A 24,740-nucleotide genomic window follows, 5' to 3' on the forward strand; every position below is an offset into this window, starting at 1 on the left:
CTGGTCTTCATCAGAATTTCTACAGTTTTTCAATTAAATGTAGAAAAGAATGACCAAGTCTACTCAGACATCCAGTGTGATATGTCACCCTTAGTCTTCAAGCTCAGAGCTCAGTGTGTCCCAGAGGGAAGGGTGACACCTTCTGGTTGGTGAACATCTTCAGCTGCAGTAACTACCCTTTAAAATGGACACAGTTACTTCAGTAGTTAACATTAGTGATCATAACACAAGTTTCCCTCATTAATTACACTCTAGTACTGTATAGGCGTTTCCCTTCACTCATTCTGCTTAATATGCAAATATTTATTGCAGCCATGGACATTAATGTGAAAAGACAGTACATCCAGAGCTTCCCCATGTAGTTTTAAAAAAAAAAAAAAAAACATACCTCAAGCCTCCCTACTTACCCCAGGGCTTGTGCTCAGCCCAGTATTAGCACATACGGTGTAATTTACTGCCAGCAAAACCTCAAGCAGCTAATATTAAACATGCAACGTCAAGCCCTCCTGCAATGAAAGTACATATAATGAATAGTACAACTGCAAAGACTATAAACACTTATTTACTCAAGCATTCCACCAATAATCAATACAGACATACCGTGCAAATGAAAGCTGACCAATAGTTTATTTCTTAATCTTGTTCCTACTGGGAGCACCAGAGAAGCTGCAACTACAATATGATGCTCATTGTTGACTTATTAATGCAACCATGAGGGAAGCAAAATCCAAATCCAGTCTCCCTGTAAGCTGACATATGAGTATTCACCGAAGCACGTTGTAAAGGCAAATTCTCATAACTGTAATGGGTGTACCTCACGCTATAACTGAAGCCTCTGCCAGATACCCACTTAAGCACCAGCCTGAAGAGACCATGGCCACCATGACTTTATGAAATTCTTCTTAGTATATTTCTTACTTAAAACCTGATGAAGAGGACATTAAAACTCTTTACAAAGATGTTGAGGGCTTACTTTGGTTATTACAAAATACTATCGCTCGAAAATGCCCTATGACAAAGTTTAAAATAAAAATCATTCATCATGTAATATTTGCGTTCAGTGGATTGTTATTGGTGCTGGACACACACCCAGGCAAACACGAGGCTTCAAATGAAATTTTCACCACTTCACACTTTGTTTTTATTATTTTTTAGATGTGGTATCTTGGGATGCTGCTCATTGCACAATGTGCACATGGCAGTAGCATGTCCTTCATCAGTATGTGCTTCAAAACAGGAAAGTTGGATGTGAGGGCCTCTGGAGGGGCGTCATGCCCCTCACCCTCTGACTCTTCCTCTGCGTGTACCAGCTCCAACCAGCCTGGGGAGGATGCCCCGTTGTTTTTGCAGCAGTCAAGTTATTAGATGGTAAATGGAGGTTGGACATAGTTTTAGCTGTGGGGGAAGGGGGGAAATGTGACCAGATAAGTGGATATCCTGCAAAGATGTTTCCTTTTGCTGGGTTCAGAACCTTTGGCTGAAGCAGCCTAGAGCAGGTGACAGTGTCTTGTCCCTGGGAAAACATGGCAAGCTGGGTGCCTGTGTGTTGAAAACAATTTTCTAAGAACCATAGATAGATAGATGTAATTACCTCATCCTCAACTTTTTGTTGTAGTCACAAACACATCAGCAATTATGCAGCAACCTGTGAAATACTACTATTTTGCATAAATTTGCTAATTATTTTCTATATAGATATTATATGTTATTTTTCTAGAAATAATGTTTAGCAGGTTAATTTTGAAAGACAACTGTTAGATTTTTTATAACTGTTATAGATTACAAATATAAAAATAGACCTTAATAAACACCTTTACTTCTCCACTGTTGATGCAATATTCTTGAGCAAGATACTTCCTCTTTATTGCTCAGTAAAAGTACATGCTATATTAAGTTAAAAGTACAATTGTGTAAATTGCTTTTCTATAAAAGCGTTAGTGAAGTGAAATTAATAATGAAAAGGGCTTTAGATGTTGTGTAAATGCTATGTTTTATGAAACAGCATGGAACTCTTTTACTCCACAGAGAGGATTGTCTGCGTAATCAGATTTACAGTTGATTTACCATATATGATGATTAGGAATGTGCTCTGTAATTGAGGTTTTACAGCGACTGTTAAAAATGACCACTTTTAGCAATAACTCCATGCTTTGTGATGATCTTGGTCATTTTGGTTCCTGCCATCCTATCACCCCTCATATCAGTGCCTAGTGTTGGGGTTGTAGATAACCATGAGACTAAGCCCTGTGACCTCCCTTTTTCCTCTGCAGATGAACCCAGCATATGCTACTTTTATGACGGGGATGGCATCTGTGAAGATTTTGAGAGGGAAACTAGTGTGCGGGACTGTGGCCTCTACACTCCCAGTGGGTTCCTGGACCAATGGGCTACCAAGATTGAGGTGTCTCATGAGGAGAAGGTGCTCTGCCCTGCAGATGTTGCTGTGGGGTACCCAGCGGTCACCAAGGTGAGGAACAGCTGGGACTGTTCTTTTCTCTTTCCTTTTCTGATTATTAGAACTGTCCCACAGAGGTATATTACCTCTTTTAAATGACCTAGAGAGAGAAAATTAGAGTAGGGTTTTTGCTAAAGCCTTTGGGTGGCATATGCTATCCAACGGTGGTCAGATAGTACAGGCAAGCTGCAAATTTAATGCAGTGCCCATTTCATATATACCTGGGTGTATGGCATTTAATAATATGCTATGTCAGGTGTTTGAATGATTTTTAAAATTTATCAGGCATAGCTGAGTCTTCTGGAAAAACAAAAACCTGTAAAAGCATTTTTTATTTCAGGTAGAACCAGCTCCTTAAATTCCCCCTACATTTTCCATACATACCTTTTTCAATCTTTTGTTTGTGAGTGCTGAGTGCAGCATATCATGGCAATACGGCCTCATCCCATGTTGTGAAAAGTCATTTTCTTACCTGCTGTGGATTGTTTCACTATCAAACCTCATGAATGATCCAATGGCCTCATGAGTGTGGATGCCTTTGAGGTGTTCAGGGGCAAAATTAAAGTGATTGTTTTCTACTTTCTTCTGTACATAAAGCCAGGAAGTAATCCCTGTTCAACAAGGTAAACAGCAAAGCTGAGAAAAGTAAATCAGAACTGCTGCAGCCTAATACATAGGAAACCAGTTGAAAAATTGTGGTTGTTTTTTGTGGGGTGTCCAGGACACAGTGCTCTATGAATTCCTATTCATGTGACCATAGTTATAATATAAGACTTTAATCCTTCAGCAGTTTGTAGTTTTTTTAAACTTGCTCTACTCCTTTCTTTAATTTTTCCTGCTTAATTCAGCTTGTGGTGGAGTCATCCACAATAATGATTGATCTGGAAATGAATCATGTGAGAGTGTTATTCATACCACAAAAACCAAACAATTTTTGGCAATCCTAAAAACGTCTTTATTTCAAACAATTAAATATATATGGTCTGTAAGTCATTCACTGCCTCATGTAAATCTGTGGTGGAAGAAATGATTTCACAGCTTGTTGAAAGAAGAGTAGTAGGTACTGTCTTCAATATAAAGACTACATCAACTGTAATCAGTTCTAAATCTTTTATTTTGCACTCCTAACCCAATTATTAGAGGAGCAGCTGTAACCCATCACTATCTGCAGCATTCGAGATTGAACTTCAAACTACTTTGCAGCTGAAGCAGAGAAGCAGTTGCAGCATGCTGCCGGGGGAAACCTCAGACTACAAGCTACAAGAGCGAGTGGATCTCTCTCCAAAGCATTGCATCAGACTCCTTAAAACGTTGCTTCTAATTTGGGAGCACATTCATTCAGTTCTCATGAAGTATTTAGAATTGGCAATGGTCGATGTTATGAATCCCTTCGTTTATCTTTCTTGCTCCAGTTCCTGCTTCTAGTATAGCTGCAGAAAATGTGGTATGGAATGGTCATGGTAGTTTGCTGCTCTGCATCGGCCCTGCCAATGGGTGCAAATGCAGACCTCTCACACTACTTTTGTGCTTTTTCGGTCTAGCTTTTCTGTGTTGCAAGCCTTTCTGCATTATACTCCTGGGATTATGGAGCAAAAAGTCATTTCATGGTTTAACGAAGCTTGACAAAAGGTTAGCGATAGAAAAATTTGGAGGAGCACTTACAGAGCGAAGGTTCTTCCTGAATGACAGAAGACTATTCTTGAAAATAGTAATTCACTAAAAGAAAAACATGCTCTCATGTTACAGTATAGATCTTATTTTTTCATTTGAAGAGGAGAGGTGAATAATGATATGAATAAAAAAATCACTACGTCAGCTTACCAATATTAGTATCTGTTGCGCAGAGTCAATATTTTACTCTATGGTGTGTTAGTCAGGATGGTTAGTTGGAGTAGCAAGAACTTATATTTGTGGCAGTATTAGGCCAACAGATTGAAGAATCTGTGCTGACAGAAGTATCAGTGCTGTACACCTGTTTAGGCCAGTAAATAATAGTGATAATAGTAGTAGAGTAATAACAATAATAGTTCATCTGGCCTGCACTTTTCTCTGAAGCAAGTTAGAATTTAATGTTTGTAGACTGAGCTACTTAAAATTCTTGACCCATATATATATAGCTATCATTTTATGATTTTTACAAAATGAGTACTTTCCAGGTTACTGCAGTGGGAGCAGAGATTCAGACCCAGGTCCTTCTGAATGCAAGGCAAGAACTCTAACCATTACATTGCTTGTTGCCCTTGGGTTTACATGTAGCTATTAGCTATAGTGCGTGTTGCCCCCAAGGCCACGAAGAGTTCTTTCCAATCTGTTTGACTTTTTCAAGAATGTTGTACATTATGTCTATTTAATGAGCTTTATCTAAAAGGATTCCTGCAGGCCATGATGAATCGGCAGTAAATGCACATGCCGAGCATTAGATTTTAATACGTTTTGTTAACAAGTTAGAGCAGGAAATACAATTGACATCTTCATATCAATTCCTTGAAATTTAGGACACATAGGTGGGTTTCTTTACTTTTACTCATTCCTCCATTTTACCCTATAAAAGTGCTGTCTAGCTTTTCCAAGTGTACTCAGCGTTTTGACTGATATTGTATTTTTTTTCATCCATGACCATGTCATTACAGACAGGCTGTTTCTATGATTTCATAATTAATACACTAAAACAATTTTGTTGTGCCATATATATGAAGCCACATTGCACATCACTTTTTTCCAAACAAGGAAGCAAATAGTCAAGAACTAACAGGTTTCTCTTCAGATTATAAGATAGAAGCTCATTGTACTGGTACCTAAAAGTGTTTATTTATTTATTTTTAAATTAAGCTACTCTGCTAAAACTCTATTTAAGCTATTAATGTACAAAAAAACAAGGTGAAAAAATAGTATTTTTATACCGAATGTGGAAGAATGTGTATTTATTACGTGTTGCTGTTTTTCTTGTTTACGTATTAAGTACCCTGTTTGCTTTTAGACTTTGGTAACTGAGAACTTTCCGTTGTATAGAGAGAAATCGTTCTGAACAACATGGCTTAAAATGGAATGTTTATTCCTGCCATCGATGAAGGCGAATTCGAATCAGCAGTGTGTACCCGGGAGGTGTTCATTCCACTTAATCTCAGCCTCCATCACCACTACCACTACTGTTTCCATGCTGCTTACTACTTAATTGATTTTGACCTCAGAAAACACATCTGAATATAACAGATTTCTACAATTTAATTCTATAAAACTCTCATTCCACGTTCTGAAACTTGGGAAAGTATGTTTTGATTACATAATATCCTGAAGTATGTTGAACCTTACAGTAGTTTTATTATTCCTTCTTGCAAGGTCCAGGCTCCTTTAGCCTTATGTTTTCATGCATTTAAATGCAGTTTATTAGCTGAACAAGAAATCTGTTAGTTTCTCCTTTTTTACATTTACATTTTTTTCATTTAACTGACGTATAGCTCAGCATAAACAAAAGTACATTTTACAGCAGGTGGAGAGATACAGATGGACACACTCTATACTGTACGTACAGTTAATCCAATGCCCGTTTGCTTAAAATGTGAGACAGGTGAATGTGAAATGAGTTTACTTACGTGAGTGAACATCTAATTGTACAACTAAGGTAGAAAGTTGGTAAATATTTGTTCATTAATATTACTTTTTATATTTATTAATATGATTATTACACATGCCTCCCAAACCAGAGAGTGTGAATGCATCAATACACAGACAGTTTTGGGAGGTTAACTTTGTTTCTTTTTGTTGAGTTTGATTCCATTTACTAAAAATGCTGCATAGTTTTGTGTGTGTGTGTGTGTGTGTGTGTGTGTGTGTGTGTGTGTGTGTGTGTGTGTGTGTGTGTGTGTGTGTTGCTACTCTCTAATGAACTGGTGTTCTGTCAAGAGTGCACCTTATGCTCCAGGTTGGGCTCTAGACTGCTACAGCCCTGACCAGAAAAATCTTTTACTGATAGTATGGAAAACTTTTGAATAATCGGAAAATTTTCCCAATTTTATATTAAAGCTGGATAGTATACAGTGTAACCTAAAAGTTATATTGACTACACCTATTTACCTACGCTTCACACTTGTTGTCATCTTTGTCTGCCAAAACATATTAACCTTAATATACATGAACTCCCAGTCACAGCACTCTGGTGCTCAGTGGCTGAGGTGGTTGTGGCTTCCCTTCCTGAAACCAATAAGCATTTCGCCAATGAAGAGAAACAATTAATTTGGTTACAGACTTTTTAGAGGGAGGCACTTAAGGAGGGGTCCCTTCATTTTTCCCTGAATTTGGCAGCTAACACAAATTCATGGCCGTGTTCTATGGAAATATACTGCACTTACAGAATTCAGACCCCAACCATGAAGTTATCAGGTTATGATCTTACCAGCACCATACTGATCCCTCATGACTTCTCTGAAGTAATTTTAAAGTTTGGCATAATCAGTATAAAATAAGTTTATACTACTCTTTTTCAGTTTTGTCAAAGTCTAAATTAAAAGAATGTAACTGATGAAGTTTGGCAGTGTCTGGAATAGTTCTGGGACAGTAATTTTTCTGGAATAGCACTCCTCTCAGGTCTGCTTTCTGGAATAGCTATCCTCTCTTTGTCTTTAACAAACCTGCTCCCACTTTGGAGGGCACAACAAAGTAGTGCAAGTGTTGTTCTGCATAGCAGCTACAATTTGCTTTATCAAATATAGTCATAAATATTTTGTGCCTGATGTCAAATTCAGGTGTTGTATTTTTAAACATTATACTATGCTTGCTAAAGGGAGTTTTGAGTGAAGCCATTCCAGGTTTTACAACAGTAACATGAAAGTTTCAAAGTTTTAATGTTTGAAGGGTACTTTGTGCAGTTCACAGTGTTCCTAATAAGACATATTTTTGGAACAGTTATTTTTCATGATGCATTTGTTTCAAACTCTGCCCTTTTCATGAAATAATGTCTTTCCCCTAAAAATGATTCAAAATGTTCTAAATGAAAGGGCAGTGGGTCTTGATTTATAACTTTTAATATCAGGTTAAAAAATTGAGTGTGAGGTGACTGTGAGGTCATCTTTAATGCTTTCAAGCCACAGAAAATCGCACCTTGTCAATATTAAAATAGTCCCTGGATGACTTTATGACAGTTGAGATAAGTGGAGTACGTAACACCAAAGTCACCCCCTGTGTAAAAGCCAGGAAGCAAGAAGACTGAGAAGGGAGCTAAGACTTAATTACTGACATATTATTAAAGAGTGCCAAGTGAATCATGATGTCAACATCAAAACTTCAGTACATTTAATGTTATTTACGTATGCTACATGGAATAGTTTTGCCACTGAACTAAGGATTAGAATTTGAAAGGTTATGGAGGATATGAAGGATAACATGGTCCTATTAAAAGTCATTCACTCGGTTTCTTACCCAGAAGGCCATTTTGAAAAGCAAATGATTCCTGAGTTTCACAGGACAAACAATGCAATAACAGCATAGTTCGGAGCATGTGGCTACGATGCCCTGGTTGCACCCTAACTGTGATTGCAAGGACATGAGCTTCATCTAATGGATGCAAGATATGTTCAGCAAACACTGTGTTTGGAAGCACAAAGGGTGCTACGTTATCCAGATGTGATGCCACAAAGGCCCGGAACCTTGAAAATTCAAACTATCGTCAGAAGGAGTGAATTGCAACATAGCTTTATCTGGTGAAAACATGGAAGTGATCAGCAGCCCATCAAGCACAGGTCCACGATGATCAAGGGTGAATATGACAATCCTAGGAAAAAGAAAGTCAATAAATTGATAGAAAAAGAATAATCATTGTAAAATATATACACTATTTAAAATAAAACATATTAAATATATATATATATACATAAATTAAAATGTATTCATTTAAATTTGAACTTCAGATTTTAGGGTTAGGCATAAACAGCACATAGCAGATGTTTTTATACTCAGGTGGATTCATGCAGTTCTTAACATTTTGGTCCAACACACAATTTCCTTTATACCAAGTTCACAAAACACATGTTGACTGGATTAGCATATTCCCATGCTCCAGATTGTCCCTCGTGAGTCTGAGGCTCAGCTATCAAGTAGAGTCTCCTTTCCATTACTCTACCATTAGTTTTGCTAGGCAGACTGCAGAGTGTGATCCCCTTTTCTTGGAATACACCCTGTAGTACCCTTATTTAAGTATAGAGACCACCACTGCAGTTTACCAATCCAGAGGTACCTTACCTGCCTTTCTTGCAGCACTGAAGAAGTGCATGAGGTACCCCCACATTGTCCAGTACTTTTTAGACCTATGACCAAATCTATTCCATCCCTGGGCCCTTTCCACAACTGAGGCCTTGCATCACCATAGTCGCTTCAGGGACAGTGATGAACTTTAATCTGCGTGAGATGTCAAGCAACTGACTCCTGGTAGGAGGGTATGTCTGATAAGTTGAGGAGTTAGACAAAGTGTTCATACCATCAAATGGTTTGCCAGAGTTATTTTGAGGGCATCCAACTGTCTTTTTAATGGACTCTCCAAACTCCTTCAATATCCAAGCTTTTGCTTTATCACTTGCCTTTGCTGTGGTCCCCTTGGCCTAACTCAAATCATATCTTTTAGCAACCATATTTACAGCTGAGGACTTCAACATGCTCCTTTGTTACTCAATGTCCCTGTCTTTACTTGGGATCAAGGAGAATTTATCTTAGAGGTTAGAGTTGAATTTGTTTCACACTGAGCTGTTAGACAATCATTTCCCAAAAAAACCCTCACGGAACATTTGATTCTATGAGACTTGTCGAAATAACCTCTCTGTATGTCGAATCAATCTCACCAGCAAATGGTGATCAGTTGACAGATTGTCCACGTCTTCAGCCGAGTGTCTAGAACATACAACTTTAAATCAGTTGACATAAACACACACTCAATCACTTACTTTTGGCCTGAGGTACCCTGAGATCAAGTACATTTATGAACCTCTTTGTGTTTGAACATGATGTTTTTTATGGGCTGTCTGCCTCATAACAATTCATTGTTCAAGTTCCTCCCAGTCACGTCCCTTCTGGTGTCTTCATCTTTCCCAGCATTTGGCAACCTCAAGGGTATATCACAAACATTTTCTAAAAAGGCTGAATACTCTGTACAGCTGTTTGGCAACCCTTTTGTCCATAGGGAATAACTCTCCATGGCCCTCATCCAGGGGCTTTTGAGTATCGACACAACTACTTGGGGTCTTTCCATTAGGAAGAAGTCTTGAGTAGGAGAAAGACCATCCTTTATCAAGTTTTGCAGATGGTGAGCTCATAAAATGTGATCACTGTTAATACTTTTATATAATTTGTACGTATTTATCTTGATTAGTTTCTGCTATAGTGTGTAAGGGCAGCACGGTGGTAGAATTGATAGTATTGCTGCCTCACAGCCTGGGCTTGGGTATTTGGGCATAGGGTTGTTTCCAGTTCAGTCTGTGTGGAGTTTTGCATGGGTTTCCTCCAATAATCCAAAAACAGTACGTGTGTGCTTGTGTGCCTGTCCTGTGATGAACTGGTGTCCCGTCCAGGGGTACACCCTCCTGGTCTAGTGCCCAGTGATTCTGGGATTGGCTCCGAAACTGCTACAACCCTGACAAGGGCAAGTGGTTAGCAAAAGTGACTAAGTACAGTTTTTAAAGCGAGGAAAAGAATACTTCCATAACACTCTGTAATTAAAGGCCTTTATGTTTAAAAATCAGATATGAAGACTTCTATTACAGACAAAGATGTCATGTCAGGAAATGTAAAAGATGTGGCTGTTTTTGTGATTATTTAAATTACTGCAGTGAGAACAGATATAGCAGTAATTGTGTGTCCCCTACTCTCCCTATGTCACTGTGATCCAGCTGTTCTGTTGTTTCTGCCTGCTTTGGTAACCTGATTTCACCCTAGCAGGGGGTTCCTTTCCGTCAGGAAATACTGCCGTGAGACTGATTAAACTGTCAGAGCAATTATTATGTTGATTATTTATTTATCTATTTATCCATGTGTGCGTGAGATGGAGGTGGATAAGGCTAATAAGTAGCCTGGCTCTTTGGTCTAGATTCGTGCGTATGCAGCCGTGGAACTCTTTCTAAATTGTTTTTGTTACCATCAAAGCTGGTCTCTCTTCTGAGGCTTTCTCGTGGACTTTGGAAGCCCCTCTAGAGTGTTGGAGGCCCCACTGGGGGAAACAGGGAGCTGCACACGTCTGGGCAGGCCAAGCTATGGAGCACAGCAAACCCCTCTCCAGCATACCCTCTAGTCTTTGCTCCCCCAGCGTGGCAACTCTTCTAGCATTTCACTCTGTTTAGTTTCATCTCCAGTGGCACTTCACAAATAGAATGTGCCTTGGCAGGCCAAGATTTGCCAGAGTTTACCACATTGCTTCTGAGCATAATTGTACATTTCCAGATGGCCTAAATTACATCTCAATACTAAATTGTAGACTGTGCCCCAACCCGATTACAGAGTTTCAGTAGTGAGCGCTTCAGGTAATTTGCTTGTAATTAACTTTAAAACATTTTTTGAGTTGTGCAGCACCAAGACTCTGGGAGCAATATTTAAGAAATCTAGTTCCTCTCCTCCTGGCTGGGGTTTAACTGATAAATGGCTCCTGTGACATTACACAATGGGAAGTCTGCAATCATCCCAACTTGTTCTTACATTTACATTTATTCATTTCAGAGATTAATACAAAGAGTGCATTACATCAGCAGAAGGGGGGATTTGAATGCAGACACATGATCCTTATATACAGTCAGTTTGTCAGATTCTACCATATGAACCAGTAGAGATTACATCAGTAGCTGCATAAAAGCTTTTCCTTTATTAAACAAATTGTTATTAATGATTATTAAACATAACAAACACGTACACACTTAACATGTACATACGAGATCAGGGAGAAGTAAATCAGAAAGAGGTGACTTTTTTGACCCTTCTTAAATGTAGAAAGAAATTCAGCAATTCTGAGTGAGCCAGGAGGCCATTCCACCATGTCGGAGCGAGAACCGAAAACCTTTGTGCTTTTGATTTTGGACCTCTTTGTGTGTGGGCATGCCAACCAGGCAGAGGAATGTTACAGTCTTGTTCTGATGTAGCGAGTGATCAGGTCTTGTACATATTGAGAATATCTGTCGATGGTTTTGTAGGCTGTAACAAGAATTCTTTTGCCTATGAGGTAGGCAAAAAGAGAAAATTTTATAGAGTCTGACAGAGAGTTCTGGACAGAATGGTGGACCAGCTGGGAGGTGAAGGATATTTGTTTTGGAGAGGTTGAGTTGTAAGTGGTGATCAGACATCCAGGCAGAGATGTCCAATGTGCGAGGAAATGTTTGTTGTTGAGAAAAGAGAGGAAGAGCTAAGTGTTGTCATCGTAGCAGTGGTAAGAGAATACATGGAAGATGATGACGGGTCTAAGGGGAGCGATGCAGATTGAGAAGTAACTACAATAATGAGTTTTTTTTCATTAACCTTTTATTTAAGCCTTTTATTTTGTGTGACCATTTTTCCCGGCAACTGCTTTCCCTCTGTGCTGTACCAGCAAACCAATCTTATTGATAAAGTCTATTTCGTCATCTTAAAAACTTTGGCTGATGGCATTGTGTGTTATCTTGCATAGCGACAATAGGCTTTTCAGTTGACCTACAACACAGGCTTGAAATGATAACGTAGTAGAACTGGGAATGGATACATCATAACATAGAATCCTATAGATGAGAATATACCTTCTGTATACATACTTTTTGTATACTGTATAATATATGTGTGTGTGTGTGTGTGTGTGTGTGTGTGTGTGTGTCTGTGTCTGTGTGTGGCTACATTGTGATTGACTGGCATCCTGTCCAGGCTGTACCCCCTCAGTCTTTTACCCAATGATGGTGAGATAGGCTCTGGTTTACCAGGACCCTGCTGAAGACAATAGTTATTGAAATTGGATGGATAATATAGTTGCCTGTAAAAGGAATGGTTTTATGTATATAAAAAATGTGAAGGATTTTTATGTTGTCAAAAGATTTAACAGCAGTTTTAGATTCTGTCCTGTAACTGAAATTGTGTATGATTAAATGTCCTTCTCTTGGCTGTTAAAATGGCAAATGCAATTTATTGAAGCCAGAGGGTACAGCTGGTATTACGCAGGTTTACACACATAACCTCTAATGGTTGTTTCCATCAAATTCAGACATATTTTCATGTGGAGTGTGAGTTTGCTCCTGAGTTCAAATGATTAAACAGAAAGGGAGACCTGTCCACTTTCCCCATGTCTCAGAAATGTATTTCCATGTCCATTTGTCCCTTTAAATCATGCACAAGTTTACAATGTTCTTTCATCACTTAGACTTGTTTTCCCACTTCATGTTCTGATAAAGACAAGGGGATTTTTGTAATACTTTCTAATTTAGATAATTCTTTGTATTGTATTGTTCTGCAGTAAATGCACCCTCAGTTTTTGGCAGAATTCAAATGCTACTCCAATGTTGTGGCTGATGAGTCCTGAATCCCAATGGTGCCTAATACCAGGGTTGAGTTCGTGTGTTACTGTCTTTAGATGTGTGGTTCTGTCTTTATCGTATAGATATGTGTCACCAAGGACAATGTTACATTTCAGAATAGATTAACATTAAAATAAAAACTTGAACAATAAAAATACTCTGAATGTTTTTACTTGTTACCTATATTGAAAGGAATATATTGATTTATTATATATTTTCATCATGCGCATTTAAAAATGGGATGCAAAGTGAACATTCAGTACTAAAATACAGCTTTTACTAGTGTCCATTTTCCAATGTCCATCTTTTTATCGTCTTTTCTATCTGCATTCTAAGCTTTAAAATAACATTTCACAACTTAAATAAGAAAGTAATAGAGCAGCAAAAAAAAAAAAAAAAATGCAGTTAAAAATTATGTGTTTACATCTTGTGGTCTTAAGGTAAAAAAAAAAAAAGATAAAAGAAAAATTGATTCTGGACCTGGTTTCAAGAAAGAATCAAAGGTCCTCTCCAGGCTATTTTCTTTGTATAAATGCACTTAGCATGTTACACTGTCAAGTCAGATTACAAAAATGTGCTATATATAATATATTTATAGTTTGTATTATATAAATAAAATAAACTGACAGGATATTCCAAATGTAAATAATAAATATAGACAAAATTTTACAGCTGAAGAATCTAGTTTGTTATAAAGCTGAAAATAGAACAGACCGTTATTAGCTGTAACTGAGCTTCTTAATTGTAACAATGATTTTAACCATTGTAATTTTTCTGGGAATAATAAAGATTAACAAAATATATATGATCTTGGCAATATTGTTCAGTGCCTAAAACAGTGCCTTTTACGCTGCAATACAGTTTACAGTCCATGTTCAGTGTTTTTATTGTCTTATGCATCTACTGTTCTGTTATGTATATTTATTGTCCTGTACTCATCTCACGCTATTGTGTATTTGCACTTTATGTAGTCTTGCCTACTGTTCTGTGTTGCACCATGGTCCTGGAGAAACGACGTTTCGTTCCACTGTATACTAGCTATATAGAGGAATGACAATAAAAACCCACTTGAACTTGTACTTGCTTTGAAGTAACATTATTACCTGGCCAATAGAGCATTTTTAAAGTCCATTCTGGCATGTAGTATTTAGCTTGATCTTGCTGTCCTTAGATGTGCCAGTCCAAGGCGTTTGACCTGTCTTATGGAGTTTCCCAGTACGCATGGTTCCCTTGTCAAGAGGCTCAGCAACACTCCTGGAACCCTCAATACTGGCTGAAGGTAGTAGTTGCTCCTATCCGTGCATCCTGCCATGTCTTGATGCTATGATATAGGAGGCGATTTTAGAGCAGACACTTTCTAAACTAATTATGTTTTTGTTTTTTTGAACTCATTGACTATGGCTCAGCATTTCTACCAGCTCTGAATGCATGTATGTGTGACTATAATGAAAAAAATAATGTTTGAACTGATACAGCTTTGTGAAATTGAATCTAATTTGCGTTCGTTCTGTTTCCACTCCAGGCATACTACTCTCACCCCATGGTAGCTGCAGCTGTCATCATTCATCTGGCTGCAGATGGGACTGGTTACATTGACCAGACTCAGTGTAATATCACAGTTCAGCTGATCGACACAATGGAACAGATACATAGCTTAGGTCAGTATTTTTGATTTTTTCTTTGTTTACATAAGTTTATACAATGTCAGGGTGGCTAGATTGCTTCAGTAAAATATCCAGCTTTACAGAATCATTAGGTAGTATGTACAGTATAAGCAATTTAAGTTGTTCCAGATAAAACCTAAGCAACTATGTTCTTGATTAAGAGTCCACAAAGTCTTATGGGCAGTCTTTTTTCTTTGATAATATGGGAAAATTATCTTTTTCTGTATCTTCCAACAGGTGAATGGCGCCTGAGCTGCAGGAACAATCCATTAGTAATCCCTGTGAACCATGACCTTAGCATGGCTTTTTACCGCACAAAAGCCATATTGGTTAAGTTCCGTTCTCACTTGGTGGCCATCTCTGGAGTGGGCCTTCGTTCCTTCCAATATTTTGACCCCATCACCATCAATGGCTGCCAGAGTAATGAGATATACAACCCTATGGGACAGAGGTACATCTCTCACCACAACTTTAAATACGTGAACCATTTGTTTCCTTGAAATTCATTGGGGTCCAAAACCTATCCCTGATGCATGGGTTTAAGGCTGGTTTAAAATGTGAGATTATTCATAAACTCTTCTGTTTAATGAATGCACTTCTGAAAAAACGCAAAACTGGTTTTTGGTCGTGAGTGTTAATTGCGAGTCAATTTGCTCTTGGTCACATGGCCTGAATGTGCATTCCAGTCCTGCACCAGGCTGTGCTATTTGTGAGAGAGAGAAAGAAGGAGAGAGAGAAATGAAGAGATGTCTGCATATATTTTTTGTTCTTGCTTCTCCTCTCTCAATCATTGCCATGAATGAAGCTCCTCAGACAGAGAAGCCAATGCCTAAAGGTCTAGAGGACCATAGAGAGAAACAGCATGGCCTGTAGACAAAAAGCACAAAAACAAAATGTATCTGGCAGCCGCCAAAGTCTATTGTAATCTGAATCTGATTGCTCCCTTGCTAGACTATCCTACCCCATGCAGAGCACTGAGGTAATGAGGAAACCATGATAACAGCAATAATAGCAATTGAAAAATCATAGATCTCAGCAGTTCCCAGTTGATACTGTGTGGTTTTATACTGTACTGGCACAGCAACCTGTACAGTATAAAGTAGTAAAATAAAGATAGGTCCAGTACTGAGAGCCAAGTGGTTTGAGTGCTGGATGGAATCAGCAGTGTGGATAAATCCCAGGACTGCCTCCAAGTCATCTTTAGTATGTCACAACCGACCTGCTGTTTCCTGTGCGTGCTTTTTTGAAAAGCAATATCCTATCCAAAAGCAGACGTGTTATGCTTTGTAGTTACCTATGGGTAATTTTTAAGGGATTCTATGCATATTTACAGTATCTAAAAAACTTTGAAACTCCAGCTGAATACTTAGTAAAAAATCATTACACTGAGAGGACTATGGAATGAACATGACACAATGCATTAAATATATTTCAAATATGCTTGAAAAAGGATACAACAACAACAATAATAATAATAATAATAATAATAATAATAATAATAATAATAATAATAAACAAAGTTGCCCAATTTTCAAGTTTAATAAGGCATTACTACTGGTGTACTTTGTCACTGAAGTTACGTCTGAAGTATCGTGGCAATGTCATAATTGCTTTGAAACAGTAGGACAAAGAAATTCTAATATTTATCAGAACTTTTTAAATCAGTAAGGATGATCTAGAGTCAGCACTTTAAATTTTACCATAATTTTTTTGAGGGTCACTTTAGTAGACCCTTCATTATGACCATAGTTTTCGAACAGAATGTAGGACAGGATAAATTTAGCAAGTTACATTATATATATATATATATATATATATATATATATATATATATATATATATGTCTAAAGGTCTGAGAAAATGAATTTTAAAAAAATTCATAACAGCCTATCAACATTTGTTAGCGTTATATTAAAACTTTGAAGTCCTCAGTCATGAGGAGGTAGTTGCGGGGGAGTAATGGCTTTTGTGATCTGTTTCTCTGGTGGAGCAGGGAAGGATATGATGGAGGCCACAGCTCTGGGAAAGAAGCTGCTCCTCAGTCTGTTGGTGCAGGAGTTTATTGTCCTGAACTATTTGCCAGACGGCAGTGGTTCAAACCAGGAGTGACTGGGATGTGTGGGGTCCTTGATGATAGTGCCAGCCTTCTTCCTCAGTCGGCTAGCATAGGTGGGGTCCAAGATGGGGAGCTCCATCCTGTCAATGCGCTGGGCCGCATTTTCAGTGCCTGCAGAAAAACTAATCATTTTAATACACCCAGAGATATATAAAGCACTCGGATAAGTTGATGTTCGGCTTTGTACTCTCTGTATAAATGATTCATGGAGGTTATATCACTGCGCTTGTAATCTAGAACTGCACCTGTTTTATACTCATAACACTTTTATTACAGTGTCAGGTTACATTAAGAAACTTTACTTGGACACTATAACACATTTGTTGATGTGCCCAAATACAGCAGACATAAAGCCCCCCCTATCTTACAGAACCAATTTTAACAGCAGTTGATGATGTAGATAATGTCATAACAATGTGCACTGCTTTAGTGTTTTAGTAGCCCTAATCTAGGGGGGCATGGTGGTGTGGTGGCGCAGTGGTGCAGTGGGTTGGACCGGGTCCTGCTCTCTAGTGGGTCTGGGGTTCAGATCCTGCTTGGGGTGTCTTGCGATGGACTTGTGTCCCCTCCCCCAGCCTTATGCCTTGTGTTGCCAGGTTAGGCTCTGCTTCCCCACAACCCCGTATGGGACAAGCAGTTCAGGAACTGTCTGTGTGTGTCTCTTTTACAGCTCTGTCATTAACTGTGTCACTTTGGTGTACTCTAATAAAATGGAGTGAAAACATTTTTTTTTAAACATTAACTTCAATCAATAACAGATGAAGAAAACTACACAATTTTTCCCTCGTTATCTAGTCACTGACCACATACACACTGTCTGAAACCACTTGTCCCGAGTGAGGTCGTGGCGAACCGGAGCCTAACCCGGCAGCACAGGGTGCAAGGCTGGAGGGGGGAGAGGACACACCAAGCAGGACTCAAACCCCAGACCCACCAGAGAGCAGGACCCGGCCAAGCCTGCTGCGCCACCACACCCCCCTAGTCACTGACCAGCTGCTTGTTAAATCAATAAAAAGTTAACTTCATTCTAATACAGTGAAGCTATGTGATTTATGTACCTTTACACTCCTCAGTATTCAGCCAATGCACCATCTAGAATATTTACTATACAGTACATGAAAATTACTTGAAAACCATCTGTCTTTTATGTATTAATTGAAATGTATCCCACATTATTCGTGTGATCATAATTTTATCTATACTTTTATCATGGAGAGATACTTGCCTGACCTACAACATAATCTGTTTTCCCCAGTTGTGTACACTACTCCTGTGAGGCCATCTACTGCCAAGAGCCACTTATCCGAAATGCTGAGATGGTGTGCAGCAGCCCCAGGTACCTCAATGGGGCTCGCTGCACCGTCACTTGTAACCGTGGATACGTCCTGCAGATACATCGAGACGATGACATCATCAAGACCCAGGTAACACACACACAGACTTAACATTAACATCACATCATTCAAACACAACTGAACAAAAGATCCTGGAGTTGAAAATTCACATTCTTTTCAGTAAATGGTATGGTTATTCTGGTTCTCACTTGATGAAAAGCATTTAGCTTGTTTTGATGTAAAAAGCAAAAAAAAAAAAACCTTGTGTAAAAGGATTTCCTCCATTTCATAGTCTCCCAAAAAATGCGTGAGGTTACGCACGTGCTGAAACACACATACACATATGCACACATACTCATGACACAGACCATTGCCACACCACAAACTCATTTGCTCTCACAGATGCCTTAAAGAAAGCAGTAAAATTTTATAACACTCATGGGTTATGTTAACTGGGCTTTTAGGAGGTAAATTAATGTTAACAATAAATGCAGGAGGAGCTATGGAGGAGGTGGTCTGACGCAGTGGCTTGTTAGTGGTTTCATGTCCGTTTTCCTGAACTTTTTTCATGAAGTTGGTAATTTCCCTCAGCTGCAACGTAGGTATCAAATACAGTGCGAAAGAAAGCTGCAAAGTTATGGGTTTATAGATTTTGTTATTTTAATGTTTTAATGTCATATATAGTATCCTCATTATTACAGTAGCTGAGTGACACCAAGATTTGCTTACTGCCGAGGTGGCTGACTAAGTGGCAGCAGTTATCGCCGTATAAGTGCACATCTAATGACTAATAGTATATATATTTTTTTGTTTCCCTCTTTATTTCTTACAATTCAGTGGTACCCCAGTCCATATTTCTTGTGCTCCCAACATGTGTTGTTTCCCATGTCTACCAAAAAGATTGCTGATGCGTGCTCTTGAGATCCATGTCCTTGCCAGCTACTACTCCTTTTCTCTCTGCAGTTTAGTTGCTCTCCAGTGAGAAGGCTGAGCGCTGACTAGAGGAGCAATGGATCCCTCAGTATTGGTAACCAGCTGTTTTTTCAGAGCTTGAAGAATTTGGTGTGCCACATGCATTTAGCATTTGATCGATGGGTTTCCAGCAATTTATGCTACCCTCCCCAGACGTAGGGCGGTGGTCTGCTCCACTCCTATATTTCCTGCTCACAGTCTCCAAATGATGCTACTCAAATCTGAATTGAGATGTGGGATTCGTTTTTAGCTGACTGAGCCTCTTTGGGAGTGTGACTTTACATGCATTATCAAACACATTTCTCAGCAGCGTTTTAGCTGTACCTGAGTGTATATGTGCTTGCATGTGTTTGCATTTCAGCCAAATTCCCTTCATTAATGTTTAAGGAAAGAGTTAGCATAAACAGCAGCCATGTGTTTTGAGTTTAGGACCATCAGCCATCCAAACACTTTAAAGTCCTTCTGTTCAGGCCAGTGGATTGCTACCATGCTCACATCTTCTGTCTTTGTCTTTATCCCATGTCTCAGTAGAGCCTGCAGGCCATGTGCCAAGCTTGATGCAATTGGGCCTCCCTGTTTCTCTTGCAATTGGTCATTAAATGGGCTGATGCAGGGGGTAATGATTAAAGCAGGCAATAAAAAAAGAAACACAAGTTGTAGACAAGCTGCTTTCCTCTTTGCTATTTTGTTCTTTTGTTTTTACAACATAAACTTAAAAAGTCACCATATACAGTATATGTATGAAGCAGCTCAAGCTGAATTAGTAGCTTGTCTTGAATATATAAAAACTGCAGCAATTATTTGATTTATTTTTTCTTCTTTTTGGTAGGAAGGAATGATTTCAATGACCAAGATTTCATTGTTAAGTTTTTTAAGTGCTTTGGGTAACGTGTTGAAAGGCAGCCACCGTGTTAGCTGACCAGGTTTAACACACTGCTTTACTATAACAAAATTAATTACTCTATGGTAGGGCCAACGGTAGGGTTTTTGTTGTCCCTAAGCAAGAAACAATTCAGCAACCCCTTAGACTTTTTATCTGAAATTCATTAAGGTAAATATACATATATGGCAAATTATTTTTATTGTTGTTATGGATACTTACAAATTATGAAGAAAGGAAAATAAAATTTGAATTAAGGATCTTATACTTTTTAAGTGGACATTACAATATGGGTTTGTGTACAAGTTTACACAGAACAAAAATAAAATATTTATTATCATTTATAGTGCTATGAAAAGGTATTTTCCCCTTCCTGATTTCCTGTCATTGCAAATTTTTGACTCTGCATTTTTTCTGGTCTTCAATCAAAATCTAATGTTAGACTTAATGTTAAAGTGTACCTGAGTGAACCAATAAAACTTTTAAAATACATTTTTCACTTATTTGATAAGCAATTATCAACACTAACTGGCAATGTGAAAATGTAGTGACCCCTAATTAAATAACAACAATTAAAGCGATAAACATTCAGATGATTGAACTTGAAGCTTGATTAGAGCCAGCCCTGCTCACTCTTACCTCAGAGTCAAGTTGCCAGCACAAAGATTCAACAAGCACATTATGCTGCGATCAAAGGAAATTCCTGAAGAGAGTTTTTAAAGAAGCTGTTGATATCTATCAGTCTGGAATGGGTTATAAAGCTATTTCCAAGACTCTGGGACTCCTAGGAACCACAGTGACAGCCATAATCTTCAAGTGGAGAACACGTACTGAATCTTCCCAAGAGCAGTAGGCTTGCCAAAATTTCTATAAGGGTGCAACATAAAATCATTGGGCAAGTCCAAAAAGATCCTAAACAACTCTTAGCTTCTCTTCCGAATTCTGAACAGTTAGTGTCTGAACTAAAGCAAAATAGTTCTTCCAATACTTGGTCCCCATATTACATAGTTTGCTGAAGTGTAAAGTTGAATATGTAATGCATGTTAATAAGCAGAAGTACTAACTATGTAAAGATTGTAAAACATAGTTTTTAATTAACAGTTGAACAACAAGAGGGCAGAAGATCCATACGCTCAACCAGCTTCCGCCATGACATTTAAATGTATTCATTTAGCGGACACTTTTCTCCAATGTGACGTACAGCTCATAGAAATATGTGCATTAGATTAGCAGAAAGAGAGAGAGAGATGTAGACAAGTGATTCTTAAGCAATTAAGCATTCAGATGGATGGCCCTACCTGTTTCACCTCGCATATAAGTAATAAAAATAAATATCTTACCCTGCATCAACAATATTAGTTCTATGTCGCCTTTGGTACCTGAGTATTGGTATTGGTATTGGTATTGGTCTAGGGTGGACTCTCTACTTCGTAAATACATATGGAATGGGAAATTACCCTGCGCAATCCACATTGCAGCAAAAAAAAAAAAAAAAAAAAAAAACTGCAGGGAAGTTTGGTCTTCCCAAATTTCAAACTTTATTATTAATTAATCATTTACATTTCATGCCCTGAAGCACTGGTTCTATTCAAACTCTTATCTGCCTTGGCGGAAAATACACAATGTTATAGCTCCCATTAAATTAGAGGACTTTTCATTCCTATCTACTAAAGAAGGTATGGCCCTGTAATGACGTATATGCTACAACCCTTTAATGTTGCAGATAGCTCTCTTGGAATTGAAGTAGCATGGCATAAACTTCCATACTCTGCTGTGACAAAAACTGAGTAAGAGGTTAAAAAAAAAAAAAACTTTATTCAAAACACTTGGGTGGAAAAATGGTATGAAATGGTAGAAGACATTAATGATAACAATTCCCTACTTAGTCTTGAAGAATTTGTTTCAAATTATGGCATAGTTAAGTATTCTTTATTTAATGACTTTAGACTCAGATTTTCACTTAAAACACATAGTACTGCAAAGGGTGCTGAATCTAAAAGATCAGTCAGCAGTTACTTGGATTTTATGTTCTCCTGGAAGTCATTTTTATTTTTCCAAAATTTATATCCCATCTGTCTGACTTCATTAGATAGTAACTTCATGAACATAAAAAGATATACAGTGCTTTATAAGTGTATTCATATATAAACAAAATAGAAATATATAGTTTAATGACTCAAAACTGACTGGAAGCTAAACTTATCAAGTTTGTAAATGGATAAGTAGATACACAGGTGATCCCCGACTTATGAAGGGGCTACGTTCTGTGAAACCCATCATAAGTTGAACGTGTCGTAAGTGAAAAATGCATTTAATACACCTAACCTACCGAACATCATAGCCTAGCATACGTGCAATGGCCATCATGGGCTTGATGCCTTTTCTTCTTCCCACCAGTAACAGGAAACACAGATGGGCTTTTCGGTGACATTATGGATCCACAAAACACAATCGCGTGGCAGACTGGGAGATGCAGATCGCTGCTGCTCCCCAGCATCACGAGAGAGTATCGCGCTGCATCTTGCTTACCCAGGAAAAAATCAGAATTCCAAGTACGGTTTCTACTGAATGTCTGTCGCCAGCTCACCATCGTAAAGTCGAGAAAAAAGTAAGTCGAACATGAATATGAGTCCCAGTGCAGGTGAAAACAGGTAACACATAGAGCTGTGACATCACTCATGCTAAGAACACAGTTGTTAGTAGCCAGATAGCATATTGCAATGGAGATGTTATTACACTCCTCCAGTTCTGTATGCAGGGGATGGTAGATGATGGGCCATCTTTTTATTGACTTCTTTATGACAAATGTAAGTTTCAGGTTTCTGTGCAGAAAAGTGATTAAAGACGCTACAACACTGATGTGTACTCTTGAGGTTGCTGCAGCTTTATAGTAAATGTACAGTGAGAATGCTTTTTCTATAGGGAGCATTGATGGTTAGTGCTTTTTTTCCACAAAGATGTCATTGACAACAGCACATGTGCCAAAATAACCAAGGAGTATGCATTTCATGAGTGCAAGAGAGGTTGGAGGGCAGGAGTTTTCTCTTTTTTTTTTTGGGTGGTGAAGGCATGAATGAATGGGGGAATGGGGATGGGGCAGAGGGGGGCATCTGTGTTGAATTAGGCACAGTAGCCATTGGTAGTTAAATACTCAGTGGAGGAGGAATCGGCAGCTGTAAATTTTTAAAAGAAGGAAAGTCCTTGCACGCATCCCCCTCCCCCGCAGCCGACTATTTACTGGGGACTCTGTGGAGCTGCTGAGACGCAGCTGAAAAAGTGGTGGAGAGAATGTCGCTCTGTAGCTGCGGGGAAGGAGGGTTGAATGTCTGCCTCATAATAAAAAGGGCTGCCCTGCATGCTTCCTATCCACATAGCCTGCTTTTTTGTTTTCAGTTGGACCCACATTTATTGTTTCTGCTCCCCTCTGCTTTGGTCATTCCTTTAACTGCTCTTGTAATTAAGGCAGTTCTGCCCTATAAATGGGCCATCTCAGCGTCAATGAGGTTCGAAACGGCTTTGCCGGCAATGCCTTGGGTGCAGAGAAATACCACGTGACCTTTGTTTATTTATCTGTTCCTTGGCTTGTTTGTTTGTTGTCATTGATTCTTTCTGGAACTTCGCAAATTTCATGCTTTATAGGTATAAGGTAAAATTAGATGTCAAACCATTTTTAATCTGATTGTTAAGTACTGGATGGCAGCTTTAGAAGTTCGAGTGTTTTTTGTGGACTTTTAGGTGTTTTCATCACTGCATGTAGTGTCTAATTGCCAAATACCTATTACTGGTGTATTTTTATTAAAACACTTACATGAAAAACCCATGAATTTTCATTTCTGTAAAAGAAGACCTGAAACTACTGAAAGACCTGGAAAAAAAAATGTTGACGCATAATCATACACTATGACCTATTTTATAGAGTAGCAGAATTATATTACATTGTGTTGCAAATCATTTACAGTATCTTTTTTATAAAGTCCATCTACCAACATGATTCCTAGTGTGAACTACTTACCAAATCTGACTGCAAAGTAAAACGGAGTGGTGGAAGTTTATTACATTGTATCAGTTACAATAGGAGTGTGACATTGATATAATATAATATTCCATATAATTTCAAAATGTTACATTGAAATGTAGCCCATTGACTGTAGTTATAATTACTGTTGTGTTTTGATTTTTGTTGCAAATACTGCTTATCCAGTTTTGGTTTTTTGTTGGCTGTTAATTTTTTTTTTGGTGGTTGTTTTTGTCGTTGATGTTGGCATTGTTTTTGTTATTGTTTTTTAACTGTGGCTGTTGTTCTGTTACAGATGCATGTTTTAGCTAGTTAAGATTATACTGTTTATGTGGCAGTGGAGACTGTTGCTAGGACAGCTTGGCTGGGGGATTAGTGTTGGTGATGACAGAACACTGGAAGAGAGATGTTGGACATTCGGCTTATTTTTTTTTCCTTTTTCAAAAACACTTTTCTTCTCAGAGATAGTATCGTCATTTACTGTTTTTATTTATTTATTTATTTATTTATTTATTTATTTAGTCTGCAATACTTCATATACCACACAAGTTTAAATCTTATGTATGTAAATGTAAATCTTAATCTGCACACAGCTCGAAGGGGTTTTTTTCAGAAGTGTCAAGTATAATGTATTTCATGTTTGTAATAGAATGGGAATATATGATAATGAAACCTATCTTTGTTTTATATTACATAGAATTGTTCAGCTCACACATTTTGTGTTAATGTTACACAAAACAGCATATTTGTTCAGTTATTTCAGAAATAGAACATTTTTCTGGTGCATTTAAAAAAAAAAAAAAAAAAC

The 24,740-nt window shown here is 38.1% G+C and overlaps 1 protein-coding gene across 1 annotated transcript in view; it reads left to right on the top strand.

The window, feature by feature from the left end:
- The window catches only part of pappab (pregnancy-associated plasma protein A, pappalysin 1b), a 107,035-nt gene that overhangs the window by 54,714 nt on the left and 27,581 nt on the right, over positions 1 to 24,740 (top strand). Inside the window, exons 10-14 of the mRNA XM_018758954.2 lie at positions 2,271 to 2,467; positions 14,123 to 14,230; positions 14,474 to 14,609; positions 14,853 to 15,066; positions 17,987 to 18,155. Of these exons, the coding sequence (XP_018614470.2) occupies positions 2,271 to 2,467; positions 14,123 to 14,230; positions 14,474 to 14,609; positions 14,853 to 15,066; positions 17,987 to 18,155 (824 nt within the window). The remainder of the gene's footprint in view (positions 1 to 2,270; positions 2,468 to 14,122; positions 14,231 to 14,473; positions 14,610 to 14,852; positions 15,067 to 17,986; positions 18,156 to 24,740) is intronic.

The sequence above is a fragment of the Scleropages formosus genome, chromosome 17 (assembly GCF_900964775.1).
Source record: "Scleropages formosus chromosome 17, fSclFor1.1, whole genome shotgun sequence".
Taxonomy (NCBI): domain Eukaryota; kingdom Metazoa; phylum Chordata; class Actinopteri; order Osteoglossiformes; family Osteoglossidae; genus Scleropages; species Scleropages formosus.